The sequence below is a fragment of the Pogoniulus pusillus genome, chromosome 36 (assembly GCF_015220805.1).
Source record: "Pogoniulus pusillus isolate bPogPus1 chromosome 36, bPogPus1.pri, whole genome shotgun sequence".
Taxonomy (NCBI): Eukaryota; Metazoa; Chordata; class Aves; order Piciformes; family Lybiidae; genus Pogoniulus; species Pogoniulus pusillus.
In genome coordinates, this window is record NC_087299.1 from 5,833,663 (window position 1) to 5,848,214 (window position 14,552).

Sequence of the window (14,552 nt, forward strand, 5' to 3'; positions counted from 1 at the left end):
GGATGCACAACTAATCACAGCAGTGTAATTAGCAGGTACTCTGCAGAGAACAGAAGTGGTGCCAGGGCTGGTCAGATTTGCACTCAGTTCTTCTCTAGGAGCACCAACTCCGAGCTTTGGCCATCGCATCCTGCCCTATTCACTCCAATCTCAAGGGAGGGACCATGAACCTGCCTGGCACTCAATGCCAGGCCCTGCCTGCCAGGGGGAACCCAGCAAAGTGCCAGCAGGGTGGATGTGCTCGGCAAGGGGAGCAGCGCACAGCCCTGGGGAGGTCAGGCGGAGGAGGTTTGCGCTGACAGCTTAATTGCTCCGTGAACTGCTGAAGCTCTGGGGATGAGCCATTAGCAGCTCTGGCACAGCAGCTGCAAAGGGAGCATCACAAGGTGCCTGGGAGGGTTCATGCCGAGCCCTTCTCACGACACATGGAAGTGACTGGGGTGTTTTTATCACCCCTCCCACCTGCAGAAGACTCTTCCCATCTGTCACTCTGTGGCTGTGCCAGCACAACCCAAGCCACAACATGCCCTTGTGGTCCCAAGTGTCCTTCTGGTTTACCCCTGCTGCAGTCACAGCCCCCGTGGCACACTTGCTGCCAGCCACCCTGGTGAAGCAAGAATAGAGGCAAGAGAGAGGCTCAGACCAGCTAGGAAATGGCTCTTCCTACTCACCCCTCTGGGACCTTTCCATAACCACAGGGGCCCAGACTAAGGGATATGCCATTAGCAGTGAGAAACTATTTGAGGCCAGGGGCAGCAGCAGAGTTTCACTGACTGCAACACTCAGTGAGTCTCAGAACCCCAGCATGGTGGAGTTGGAAGATCTGCAGGTCACCCAATTCAACTCCCTGCTAAAGCAGGGCACCCACAGCACCCTGCCCAGGAGCACAATGCACAGGGGAAGCTGGAAGCTCTCCAGAGGAGACTCCACAACCCCTCTGGGCAACCCTCTCCTGGGCTCCAGCACCCTCACACCAAACAAGTTTCTCCTGGTGTTCAGATGGAACCCCTGGGTTTCACTTTGTGCCCACTGCCCCTTGTCCTGCCACTGGGCACCACTGAGACTGGCCCCATCCTGGGGGGCCAGGATGGATGAGGCCTTGAGCAGTCCAGTCTAGTTGAGAGGTGCCCCTGTCCATGGCAGGGGGGTTGAAGTAAATGTCCCTTCCAACTTGAGCCATTCTAGGACTCATCAGTGACTCTGGTGAGCAGGAAGCAGACTCTGGCCTCCATTCTAGCCCCCTCTTAGCACCCTTTCTCCCCCAGCCCCAACAGAGCACCATGATCAGTGCCTAAGATCAGGGACAAATAACATGAAACAGGACAGAACTCAGCAGATCCTGCAGAAAACATTTCAGCCTCGTGGGATCTTCCATACTCAGAGGCATCCTGCTGAGATCTGATTCCATTAGAGGCCTGTGAGGGGATCACAGGCTCACAGGATGCCAGAGGCTGGAAAGGATCCAAAGAGATCACCGAGTCCAACCCCCCTGCTAGAGCAGGACCGTCCAGTCTAGCTCAGGGCACACAGAACACATCCAGAGAGGCCTTGACAGTCTCCAGAGAAGGAGACTCCACAGCCTCTCTGGGCAGCCTGTGCCAGGGCTCTGTGAACCTTACAGGAAAGAAGTTTCCCTTTGTGTTGAGCTGGAACCTCCTGTGCTGCAGCTTCCATCCATTGCTCCTTGTCCTGTCCCAGGGAGCAGTGAGCAGAGCCTGTCCCCCCCTCCTGACCCCCAGCCCTCAGGTGTTTATAACCATTGATTCAATCCCCTCTCAGCCTTCTCTTCTCCAAACTAAACAGCCCCAGGTCCCTCAGCCCCTCCTCACCAGGCAGTGCTCCAGTCCTCGTAGCCCTCCGCTGGACCTTCTCCAGCAGATGCCTGTCCCTCTTCAACTGAGGAGCCCAAAACTGAAGGCAGTGCTCAAGATGAGGTCTCACCGGGGCAGAGCAGAGGGGGAGGAGCAGGCACATCCTTAGGAGGATGCTTCAGGTGCTGCCCGGGAGGGAGCTGAACTCTTTCCTTCGCCCATGCTGCCACCTGCTGGCTGCGGCTGCTCTACCGGCCCCAGGGGCACCCGCACACCAGCGAGGGTTGGAGAGCCCAGCCCGCAGCCAGCCCAGCCCCGCGGCGCTGCTGGGGCGCAGAGGGAGGCACAGGGTGGAGTGGGCACAGGCAATCACCGGGAGCTGGCAGCAGCCGGGAGAAGCCGGGATTGGTCTGCTTAAAGAGCAGCGCTCGACAGCATGCCTGGAAGCAGGGCACAGAGCAAGCTGGGAGGGGTTAGCATAACACAGAAACATGCAGGTTGGCAGAGCCCCTCAGCATCACCAAGTCCAACCTACAACTCTGCAAGATTCACCTTAAACCATGGCCCTAAGCACCACATCCAAACCACCCTGACACACAGCCAGGCTGGGGGGCTCCACCACCTCCCCACGCAGCTCATTCCAGTCCCTGACCACTCTCTCCGTGAAAAACTTCTTCCTAATACCAAATCTAAACCTACTGAGTCTCAGCTTGAGGCCATTCCTCCATATCCTCATCACCAGAACACCAAACCCCCACTCCTGCTGCAGACTCATGCCAGCTTCCATCAGACTCCAGATCGGTTGTCCCTGGTTCTTCACAAGCAAAAGGACTTTCCCGGGTGTTAAGGGACAGAAAGGCTGCTCTGAGCTGGAGCAGGCTGCCCAGAGAGGTTGTGCAGTTGTTGGTTCTTCTCCAGAGACTTTCCAAACCCACGTGCATGTGTTGCTGTGTGACCTGCCCTGGGCGACCCTGCTTTAGCAAGGGGTTGGGCTCAGAGATCTCTCCCAACCCCCCAACATTCCATGGCTCTCTGATTTACAGGATCTAAGTGATAGGTCCTGAGAGAAGCCTTCTAGGATTATGAGGGCAGAGAGCTTCCCCCCATCCTTCCCACCACCATCTCCTCACCTCACACACCAGCATCCTTAGCCCAGCAGTTACCTTTGCTCATGTACACAGCCAATGTCCAAAGGTGCCTCAGAGCTGTGTGCCCATGGCCACTTCTCAGAACTCCAAACCCACCAGCTGGCTTCCTGGGTTCCGTTGCCCCCAGCAGAAGACTCAAGGAGCCCAGGAGTGAAGACTGCAGCATTCTCAAGTTTTCAGGGAGGGGTTTAACTGCTTAAGACTTCTGTCTGTGTGCTTTCTTGGGCTGAATGGAACAGCTGTGCTCTTTGAGTGCAGACTTCTCCTCTGGGGGGGGGGGGGGGGGGGGGGGGAAACAAACTGAAAAGAGAAACACTCCCTACTGCACTCAAACATGCCTGCAAGCAGTGGAACAAGCAAGAGAAACAAAGGTTCCTGTAGCTTTATGTCTCCTGCTTGAAATATTTTGTGCCTGATAGGCTACAAACTCTGATCAAAGCTTGTCTTGTGGTAGAAGGACTTGTAACATTTCCTCTCATGTCCACACCTCTCCCGAGATGGTGACTCCATCACCTTGCTGGGCACCCTAAATCCTGCAGAAGGAAGGCTCAGAAGTCCAGTTGCTGTCTGCAGGGAGCCCAGCTGGCCAGGCTCAAGGCTTTACTCCTCAGGTGAGAGGGTTTAGTGCAGGTGAGAGGGCAGTGGATAAAGAAATGCTCAACGTGATCCAGCTGAGGGTATTTGTGTGACAGCACCACTTGCTTCCTCCATGAGGTTACAGTGATGGCAGGCATAAGAATGTGGAGAGTGAATAATCTGAGCCCCTCTCACTTTGTACCAAACACCTCCTTCCTTTAGAAGCCTGACCTATGCACCCTTTGCAGGGGGACACAAGCAGCTGCACACCCCTCAGAGAGAGAGAACCCAGGCAGAAGTTGCACAGAAATGCATTTTATTGCTCTCTACACACAACAGAGATGCATACACAGTATGCACAGCAGCCAGGGGGCAGTCCCAGCACTGGGAAAAACATTATCCAGCATGAATTAAAACCACTCAATGCAGACAATAATAAATATCATTATTATAATGAACATGCTAGAAAAAGCATAGCTTACCCTCAAAATGTATAACATTGACAAATCCAGCCTTCCCCCTCCTCCTGCTCTTTAACATAAGGCACTAACAGAACCTTTTTCTCAAGGAAAAAAAGCAGCAAAAGAGTAGAAATGTTCCACATAGTTTCCCAGCTCCTCTGCCTCCATCACATTAGGACTATGAAAGGGTTATGGGGGGGAAAAAAAACCCCACTCAGACCAAATCAAACCCCACCTATGAAGCAAACAGAGGGAAACTGATTCTAACCAAAGAGGAGTAAATTTATCCTCCAGTGACTGAGCAACAAGTGCTGCCAAACCAGAGCAAAGCTGATGGCTTTTACAAGCAACGAGAGAGAAACCTCTCCTACAGCAATCCTCACCTGTCACAGCTGTGACAGGTACTCAAGACACCCTCCACAAGGCAGCAGTGTCCCCACAGCTTCACCACCCACAGAATGCCTCAACTTTTGCCCCGGGATCCCACCAGAGTCAAAAGTTAGCCATTCTTTTCACACATAAATAAAACACCCCGGGAGATCAAATTCCCTACAGAAAAGAGGATGGGAGCTGGGCTGGCAGATGCAGTCAGATCCTTCCTCTGGACTGGTCCATCAAGTGAGGACTCCCCTGGCTACCAGGGCCTCCAGAGAGCACTGGTGTCCTTTGGAGAGGCTTGCTTCAGGGTGCTGGGGTTCCCAGGAGAGAAGGGGAGCTCCGTGGCAGCTGACTGGCTCTTCTGGAAGTGGCTTAAAAGTTTGGTCTGTGTTTCAGTTCGGACTTTGTGAAGAGAAAGGAAGTGGAAAGCTTCTTGCAGGCACCTAGAGTAGCCCTCTCTGAAGTCAAACTGAGAGCTTTTGTGGAATGATGCTGCAGCTGGGGAAGGGAAGAGAAGAGGGAGAAGGAAGAAAGAATCGTTTAGAGCAGTTGTTCCTAGCTAGAGACGCATAAAACCGTCACAGATTCACAGTAAGCCAGAGAGGCTGGAACACAATGCAATACTCACTCTTTATCTGCAGCTGGCTCTGCTGCTTCAGGTAGCTGACAGTCATCTCCAGGATGTCTGCCTTCTCCAGCTTGGAGTTGGGCTGGTGCCTCTGGAACTCCTTCTCCAGGAGCAGCTTCAGCTGCTCGATGCTGCTGTTAATCCGGTCGCGGCGCATCTTCTCCACCACCGGCTTCCTCAGCTGCAAAGAGCAAAGGAAAAGAGACCTGTTACTGGAGGGCTTCTCCGCCTGCCATTCCCCAGCACCGCTCCTACACCACACGGACCAGCTGCTCAGCTGCTGCGAACTGCAGGAGCCGCCTGGCCTCGCCTCGCCGTGCCTGCACTTACTTTGTTTTTCTCCTTGGGCGTCAGCAGGTTCTCAGGCTCCATGAGCGCAGCGCCGGGAGCCATCGGTGCCGAGGGGGAGGCTGGCAGGGCACGGCCGGCAGAAGCGCTGCCCGCAGCTGCCTCCGCCCGCTATTTATAGCGCCGGAGCCGACTGCCAGGCTGTGGGTCTGCGGCTCGCTGGTGTTTCCCACACTCCGGAGCCAATCGGGGAAGGTGGCGGCACAAAGGCAGCCGCAGCCTCCCCTGCACGCTCGGCTGGCGCTGAATGGCGGCGGACAAAGCCCCGCGGCCCGCGGGAGCAGGTGGGGAGTGCGCGCCCCGAGCGGCTGCCGGCAGCACCCACCCGCCCCGGGAGCTGGGAAAGAGCTGCCCTGCGCTGCCAGGAGGCTGCTGCCTCATGCCACGGGCCCGCAGCGTTCCAGCCGCGGCTTGGCGGGCAGGGAGGCAGGCAGGGAGGCAGGCGCGGGTCGGCACAAGCTGCGTGCGGGCAGGCCTGCGGCCGCGCTGCCGCCGCGCACACGCCGGGACCCAGCGCACGGCAGCCGCCGCTGGGCGCCGGCGGCACAAAGCGCAGCGCAGCTTCGGCACCGCTGCTGCTCCCGGGGAGCCACTGCCTCGAGTGGCTGTCACACCGCTTTGCGTGGGTACATAGAATAGAAGCACAGAATCCAGCAGGTTGGCAGAGAGCTCCAAGCTCAGCCAGCCCAACCTAGCACCCAGCCCTGGCCAACCAACCACACCATGGCACTAAGTGCCCCAGCCAGCCTTGGCTGCAACACCTCCAGGGACGGTGACTCCACCACCTCCCTGGGCAGCCCATTCCAATGCCAATCACTCTCTCTCACAACAACTTCCTCCTAACATCCAGCCTGTACTTCCCCTGACACAACTTGAGACTGCATCCCCTTGTTCTGTTGCTGCTTGCCTGGCAGAAGAGCCCAACCCCAACTGGGTACCCTGCCCTCTGCCCAAGCTCCATGTCCCTTCTGAGCTCTAGCACACCAGACACTGGAGAAGGGCACAGCAGCAGAGTGCTTTCTGTAGCTTCTGGACTCTCTGGGGCAAGGCTGGCAGCAATGTTGCCACGAAGGGCACAGTGGGCAGGCAGCAGCATCCACCACACATCTAGGACCAGGCATTTGGGTGCCAAATTTACTCTACATGTGCTGTGACCTAATCAGTTCCACACACTCCTCTGTGAGCATCAGGGTCTCCCTCTATAAGGCTTAAGTAAAGAATAGTAGTCAGATAAATCAGTCAGGTGATGCTTGGAGTGAAGTTTTGGGGAGTCTCTTGCTGTAGCAAGTAAATAGGATTTGCATTAATATATGTGTGTGCTCTTGTATATAGCAAGTTATATGTGTGTGTGGCCACACATGGCTTTTCAAATGCACAGGGGCAGAGTTTTCTCTCTCTTTCCCTCTCACTCTGCAGCTCATTATCTGTCAGGCCAGGTAAGGCTTCAATGACCTCTTCCAGGATCTGCTTTTCCATCCCCATTGTGCTGCTCCTGAATAGGCTCCCTTCTTGTGGCACAGAGCAGCAGCTGTTGAGCTCCGAGTCCTTTATGTCAAGTTGTGGGAAAGCTTTTGTGACCCTGTTTCACATGTTTCCCTCAAAGCTGGTGGATTATCTCTGAGCCTACGTAATGCCACCTCTGAAACCCATCTTGGGCTCTGCAGAGCCCTCTTGGAAGAGATTCTCTGAAACACAAACTCCTGGGTGCTGACTCAATTCTTCAGCTCCTCAGTCGAGAGCACGAGGAAGAAATGTGCCAACTTCACCAGCAGAGAGGCCACTGGCAGCTTTGCTAGAGACAGTTTCTGTTTTTCAGATTAATTCACTAACAAGCAGCTATAGGACAGCACTAATTTATCCCTCCAGTACAAGTCACATGGAGAGGCACAGCACAAAGCTGGCCAAGTGTCAGATGCCTTCATTGCAGGTACACAAGAAGAAACTAAGCCCACTGCTCAGAAACCTCTGTGTTGCCCCATTCCTGAGTCACAGCACTTTTCATTGAATCATAGAATCAACCAGGCTGGAAGAGAGCTCCAAGCTCATCCAGCCCAACCTAGCACCCAGCCCTGGCCAACCAACCAGACCATGGCACTAAGTGCCCCAGCCAGCCTTGGCTTCAACACCTCCAGGCACAGCAACTCCACCACCTCCCTGGGCAGCCCATTCCAATGCCAATCACTCTCTCTGGCAACAACTTCCTCCTAACATCCAGCCTAGAGCTCACCTGGCACAGCTTGAGGCTGTGTCCCCTTCTTCTGTTGCTGCTTGCCTGGCAGCAGAGCCCAACCTCACCTGGGTACAGCCTCCCTGCAGGCAGCTGCAGGCAGCAATGAGCTCTGCCCTGAGCCTCCTCTGCTGCAGGCTGCACACCCCCAGCTCCCTCAGCCTCTCCTCACAGGGCTGTGCTCCAGGCCCCTCCCCAGCCTTGCTGCCCTCTTGTGGACACCTTCCAGCACCTCAACATCTCTCTGCAATGGAGGAGCCCAGAACTGGACACAGCACTCAAGGTGTGTCCTGAGCAGTGCTGAGCACAGGGGCAGAAGAACCTCCCTTGTCCTGCTACCCACACTGCTCCTGAGCCAGCCCAGGCTGCCATTGGCTCTGCTGCCCACCTGGGCACACTGCTGCCTCATGTTCAGCTACTCTCTACCAGCACCACCAGGTCCCTTCCTTCCAGGTGCTCTTCAGCCACCCTGGTAAAACTGCAGTGGGGCAGATGTGTGACTTGGTCTGCCTTTGGCTTAGTTACCCACTGAAGCTGGAGCTCCCCCCACATGTTTAGAACCTGTATGATAAAAATTACAATGTCCAACATGTTACTGTGAGATGAACGTAGTAAAATCCTCTCCAGGCAGCAAATCCACTTCTCATCTTGTGTCACACATGAATTTTTGCAGAGCATAGGAAATAAAAGCTTATCTTTAACTTTTTGCTTTTCAGTTCCATGCTCTATGAGCGGGGGGAAAAGTTAGCCACTTACTGACCCACCCTGGAAGAGTTACTCAAGTTAGATGCTCCATTACCTAAGTCAGACTGGGTTGGAAATGCTAAAGAAGAGTGATACCAGGAATTTCTCCCCATTATAAAGTGAGCAGAGCTTGCACTTCAGGTAACAAATCCTGCCCTACACACTGCTGTGCTTCCAACACACCCCACACTGCCCAGGGAACTCACAAGGCTCCCAAGATGCTGGAGCTTGCATGAGGCACCAGCAACAGCCTTCCCCAGCATCTCTGCCAGCTGTTAGCTCTTTAGGAAGACTTCAAGATGTTGCTGCTTTCCCAGGTTTTGAGAGCTGCTTGTTGCCCTCATTGCCTCTGCCCTGATCCGTGCTGCCCAGATGGCCTTTTGGGAGCAGGGTTTCCCACTGCACACAAAGCAGAGGCAAGCGGCGTTGCTAATGTGGTTTGTAGGCAGGCACACTTCCTTTGTGCCACGCATGAATATCGTTAAGAAATGGTGTGGGAAACTCAGAAGGACACAAACTTCCACAGCCTTATGTTAGGAAGTCATTTAGAAAGATAAAATGCTTGGCAGCCAAGACAGAGAGTGGGGGGAAAAACACCAACCTGGAGAAGACTCAGCACCAAGTCTTACAGAGCTTCCTGAGATGAAAAATAAAGTGGGGTGAGACCCAAAGGGGTCTGAAAATGATCAGGGGGCTGAAGTAGCTCTGCTACAAGGACAGGCTAAGGGAGCTGGGGGTGTTCAGCCTGGGGGGACCTCAGAGCTGCCAGGAAGGCTGCAGAGAGACTTTTCCTGAGGGTGTCTGGAGACAGGACAAGGAAGAATGGTTTGGAGCTGAGGCAGAACAGGGTTAGACTGGAGCTGAGGAAGAAGTTCTTCAGTGTGAGGGTGGTGAGACTTCTGGTCCTTGGAGGGGCTACAAGAAGGCTGCAGAAGGACTTCTAGCCAAGGCCTGCAGTGACAGGATGAGGGGAAATGGTTTGGAATGAGAGCAAAGCAGATTTAATTGGATGTTAGGAACAAGTTCTGCACCATGAGCAGGCTGGAACACTGCGAAAGGTTGCCCAGTTGAGGCCCCATCCCTGGAGATATTCAAGGTCAGGGTGGACATGGCATTAAGCAACTTGCACTAGTGGAGGATGTCCCTGCTGGCTGCAGAGGAGTTGGACTGGATGACCTTTGAAGGTCCCTTCCAACCCAAACCATTCTGTGATTCTAAGAGCCTTACTTGGATCCTCAAGAGAAACTGGACCCCATGAAGAGTGATGAGAAGGGCTAGATCTGTCCTGCTGCTTTTGTACCCCCAAAGCTATTTCCTGTTCTCCAGTAACAGTGTAAATACAAATTACTTCTGCACCTACAATGGTGACTATTAAACCCCTAATCAGCAAAGTCTGAGCCTGAACATTCCCCTGCCAAACACTAACACCAGCATCTGCTCTGCTGTTCCCTGTTTCTTTCACCCAAGCAGCAAAATATAAAAGTATTAATGAAGAGAAAAGCTTTTCTGTAGCATGACTGCCAAAAGGCTGATCCAATTGTCTTAAAAGCCAAGCCCAGCTCCTCTTTGCACCATACAAAAGCTTCATGGTATCCTCACAGCCCAGAAGAGCAGCTCTTTCCCTCAGCACTGTAGGGAGAAATCCCTTAGTTGGCAGGAAGGAATGGGTCATAGAATAGAATCACAGAGTCAGGGTTGGAAGGGACCACAAGGATCAGCCAGTTCCAACCCCCCTGCCATGCCCAGGGACACCCTACCCTAGAGCAGGCTGCCCACAGCCTCAGCCAGCCTGGCCTGAAACACCTTCAGGAATGGGGCCTCAACCACATCCCTGGGCAACCCATTCCAGCCTCTCACCACTCTTATGCTCAACAACTTCCTCCTCACTGAATCTCCCCACCTCCAGCTTTGCTCCATGATTCAATTGTCCTGTGACAGGACATATTTGAATTAAAGAGCAAGCCAGAGTGAGAGGCAAGTCTCAAACTGAGAGGCAAGTTCAGCTGAGAGATGTCCCTGCCCATGGCAGGGAGACTGGAGCAGCTCATCTCTGAGGTCACTTCCCACCTGAGCCATTCAGTGGAATTAACCTGGCAGGGCAGGGAAGGACTAGATCCACTTGCAGCAGCTCATGAGCAGCTTGGCTAATGCCAGAGGTCTGTGTTTGCTGGGCCATACTCAAGAAATCTGGGCAACTAAAGAGGCAAGTGGAGTGTGCAGCTCTGAAGTCTTTGATGTGGGCTGAAAACACCTCTGCCAGCTTCAGTGGGACACTTCTCCTTGGCCTCACTGGTGGATGGTGATTGGCATTGGAATGGGCTGCCCAGGGAGTTGGTGGAGTTGCTGTCCCTGAAGATGCTCAAGCAAAGCCTGTATGAGGCACTTAGTGCCATGGTCTAGTTGACTGGATAAGGTTTGGTGATAGGTTGGACTGGATGATCTTGGAGGTCTCTTCCAACCTGGTTGATTCTATGATTCCATATTCTATGATTCTCTGGGCAGATTCTGCTCCTGCAGCTCCTCTCCCTGTCATTTCCTCCACGCTCTACTGCTTGGCAGTCCCATTTGAGCCTGCTGCAAGTCCTGTGCACGACTCCTGTGCGCCTGCACAGCTTCCTTCACTTTCTCCCTTTTCCTCTGGGGTAGCTTTCCCTCTGTGCTGTTTCTCTAATCTGATTTTTCGTTCTGTCACTCTTTTTTCCCCCCTCTGTCTGTCACAGGCAGATGTGGCTTGGGGACAGGAGTGTCTCCCAGCCCTGCAGACTCTGTGAGTTTGGAGTTCCTTCCAGTTTCCCACACTGCTCTCCCATTCAGCGCATTCAGGCGGAGGATAAAGGAAGTGTGCCATGCTACAAGCTGAATTAGAAATGGTGTTTGACTTCCCTTTGTACTTCACAGAAACCTTGCTCTGGGTAGACCATCTGCATAGCACTCACTGTGGAGCAAAAACCATTGATCAAGGCCTGTCAGCCCAGCTGGGGGAACTTGGGAAAGTAATTCCTTGTGCCACTTGAGTTCTTTAGGGCTTAACATCTGGCTGCAGGGGGAGGCGACAGTTGATGGTTTAACAGTCTTGCTTCCTTTCAAGTTTGGGATGCTGTTTTGATCCTCGATAAGCCTCTCTGAAATCCTGATTTTAATAACATGGAAAGCATCCAGAAGACTTGAAATAATGCCCTGGCTTTGCATTTTCAAAGTGCTTTACAAACACCAAGCTAATGAATTCTCAGCGACCTCCTCGGTGAGATGAGGATGTGTTATTAGCAATGGTTTACAAAGGAAGCAAAATGAGGCAGGCAGGAGGGGGGGTGGGGGGAAATAAAACCCCAAACTGCAATATTTCAGATACTGGTTGCAGTGCTTCTATGGCAAAGTGGCTCTTGGAGACATCTGGTTTACAAAGATGCTTAGCACCCACTTGTTTTAATTAGCTTTGGCATCTCTGACAAGGAGCCAGCTCCTTGGCCTGTGGGAGAATTGGGCTTGCTGGCCTGGACCACACTCACAGTCTCACCTAGAAAAGCAAGTGGAAAAGTTCTCCTTTCTGCTCAAGATTAATAGTGGGGCTTGAAAATATTAAACTTCAAATGTTAGTTTATATCTGTGCTAAAGGTGAAAAGGGAGATGCACTCACATCCTCCCTCAGGAAACACTTAATGGTCTGTTCAACAGAGAACGACTTGATCTCACTAGAAACCAAACCAAGTTTTGGCTTATTCGTGCTCCTGAAGATCTACTAAAACCTCAGCCAGGCTGCAGCTGTCCTCAGTCCTTGTGCAGATCTGTCAGCACCAACTCATTGTGTGCAGCTGCCTCCAGCGGTGACAGCCAGCCTGGGCTTGGAGCTCCTTGGAGGAGCAGCATGCCCTGCACCCCGGGAACTCTCGGCTTGTAAGGCAGTGTCAGACCCTGCATGCCTAGCCTGGATACAACCAGCAATGGGAAAGGAACCAGACTGCTGTAGTTGAGCAGGCCAGTGCCAGCTGCAGCTGGTGTGCTGATCAGAGGCAAAAGCTGTCTGCAGTCTCCTGGTGGCAGCTCCCAAGGGCCATGTGGAGATGCCCAGCACCTTGTGGTGCAGGCGACCGTGGGGCATGGTTTATACTACCAGCTACACTGGAGATGTTTGGGGGTCCTGGTCCTATTCCCCATCCTTTCTAGACTGTTTCTTTCAGTCTGGTTGTGTTCATTGCAGTAAGTTCCCCTGATCCTGCTATCTGACACCTGCCCTACCCTGTGGCAGGGTGATGAGGGCCTCTAGAACCGCCCTGTATGCCTTGTGAGGAGCACAGTCTGCCACTTCTCAGGTGTCGCTCTGCTAGCCCTTTGCTTGGCTCAGCACTAGTTCTCCAGCTTCTGCAAAGCTGCTCTTGCCTGCAAGGCAGGTGCCTGCTATTAGCAGACCTGGCCTCTTCAATCTACTGCTAGCTGAACAGGGCAGAGACATAGCTCAGTCCTCCAGAATCCACCTGCCAGGCAAGGCAGGACCTGCCACTCATCTCCAAGACACTTCCACTGCGCTCTGCGTGTGGGGACTGACAGCTGCCAAGCATGAGAATGTGGATTCCAGGAGGAGTTTCCATCCCAAAACTCAAGCTGAGCTCAAGGGAATGGGAGGAATTCCTGGGAGAATCAGTTTCAGGTTAGAAATTTCTTCCCAAGGTAGAGAACAGTCAAAGGAGGCTCAGGGGACATCTGTGACCATTATCTCCCCTCTGCACTGCTGCCCTGGCTAGAGCTGAGTGATTAAATACCTGAGCCAGGCAGACAGGCTGAGTGCTGCTCTCAGCAGAGGTGTCTGCCCTCCTGCCTGGCACCAGCACACCATTCCCACCTTGGCAGCGACAGCAAGTGGTTGGGGGGGCCAGACCTCGGGAACCACACTCTCAGCTCTCAACCTGCTCCTCTGAAATACTCTCTGCAGGGCACCTCCTCCTTGCCAAGATGCTTGGCAGCAGGACCTGGGCAGTCCTGTGACTTTGATCATGAGACTGGTAGCAGCCTTCTGCAAGTCTTCATGTCCCAGCCTCATGATTCTATAAAGAGCACAAAATAATTACACCAGCCCAGGCCAAGGCTAAATGCTCAACCACCATAAAAGTAAGGGGGGAAAAAAATCTCAAAATAGTTTCATCAGAGACAAATTTGAAATTGTTTGTTTTTTCCCCCCCCAAATTCCTCTGACTTTCAGCTCATTTCTTGGAAGGCCAAACTCTGACATCTGAAAGGCTGGCAGCAGTGCCAGGGATGCTGACCCCATTGTAAGGGCTGAATGCCACCATCTTCCAAAAGGAACAAGAAAGAACCCAAAACAATGAAGGAAGTGCATGAACCCAGCAGCTTCTGTGCTTGCTCTCCACTCCATTGTCAGTGACAGGCTCTTGTTCTTTGGCCAGAGCTGAGGAGGTGACTGACTGCTGGGAGGACCTCAAGCTACACCAGGGGAGATTCAGGCTTGAGGTGAGGAGAAAGTTCTTCCCTGAGAGAGTCACTGGACACTGGAATGGGCTGCCCGGGGAGGTGGTGGAGTCGCCGTCCCTGGAGCTGTTCGAGGCAGGACTGGATGTGGCACTTGGTGCCATGGTCTGGCCTTGAGCTCTGTGCTAAAGGGTTGGACTTGATGATGATGAGGTTTCTTCCAACCTTGGTGATACTGTGACCTTTGGGGTGCATGTGTCTCCCCACTGAAGTCAGCCCTATCTTGGGGGGCCGTTAGAGCAAACCATCGGGCAGCACCTGTGGGAGACCTGCAAGGTCTCAGGTGAGGTGAGAACAGCAGCTTGCTGACTAACCTTGCCTGGTGGACCTCCAGAGCAAGGTGTAGCTGAGTCCCCTGGTAAAAGCAAGAGGACAGGACACGTTCTGGGGAGGGGGGTTGAAGGAGGAGGGTGGTAAACACATAACATGGTGGCTCCCGCCAAGCTTGCTCCCAGGGCAATGTGTTCCTTTGAGGGATAATTGATTTCTGCCATCAGGCACCAGCCTGCTCTCCCCCAGGGTCAGCTCTTTCCCACATCCAGCCCCATTATCCCACAGCCCATGCCTTTTGTACAACACACTCCAGCTATTCATGTGCAAAGCAGCTGTAATCCCCAGACCTTTCAGAGTCAATATACCAGGAAATAATAAATCCCTCTTGTGCACCCTTGAATGTGCTGAGAGGTGACTTGTGGGAATTTCAGCTGGGCAGGGGTGGGGGGGGTGGGGGATTTAATAAATAATAAATTCTCC

At 53.4% G+C, this 14,552-nt stretch overlaps 1 protein-coding gene across 1 annotated transcript; it reads right to left on the reverse strand.

Moving 5' to 3' along the window:
• Positions 1–3,834: 3,834 nt before the first annotated feature.
• Positions 3,835–5,719, reverse strand: LOC135190608 (transcription factor HES-5-like). Its single transcript, XM_064172136.1, has 3 exons — positions 5,333–5,719; positions 5,003–5,183; positions 3,835–4,872 (listed from the first exon to the last, which is right to left on the reverse strand). The coding sequence occupies exons 1-3, from the start codon at positions 5,393–5,395 to the stop codon at positions 4,631–4,633; spliced, it is 486 nt and encodes a 161-aa protein (XP_064028206.1). The 5' UTR covers positions 5,396–5,719; the 3' UTR covers positions 3,835–4,630.
• Between the last annotated feature and the right edge of the window lie 8,833 nt (positions 5,720–14,552).

Excerpts from the sequence above, each read along its gene's own strand:
- LOC135190608 (XM_064172136.1), bottom strand. The coding sequence starts at position 5,395 with ATGGCTCCCGGCGCTGCGCTCATGGAGCCTGAGAACCTGCTGACGCCC. Across the intron at positions 5,184-5,332 it reads CGCCCAAGGAGAAAAACAAA|CTGAGGAAGCCGGTGGTGGA; the intron begins GTAAGTGCAGGC and ends TGCTCTTTGCAG. Across the intron at positions 4,873-5,002 it reads GAGCCAGCTGCAGATAAAGA|CTGCAGCATCATTCCACAAA; the intron begins GTGAGTATTGCA and ends TCCCTTCCCCAG.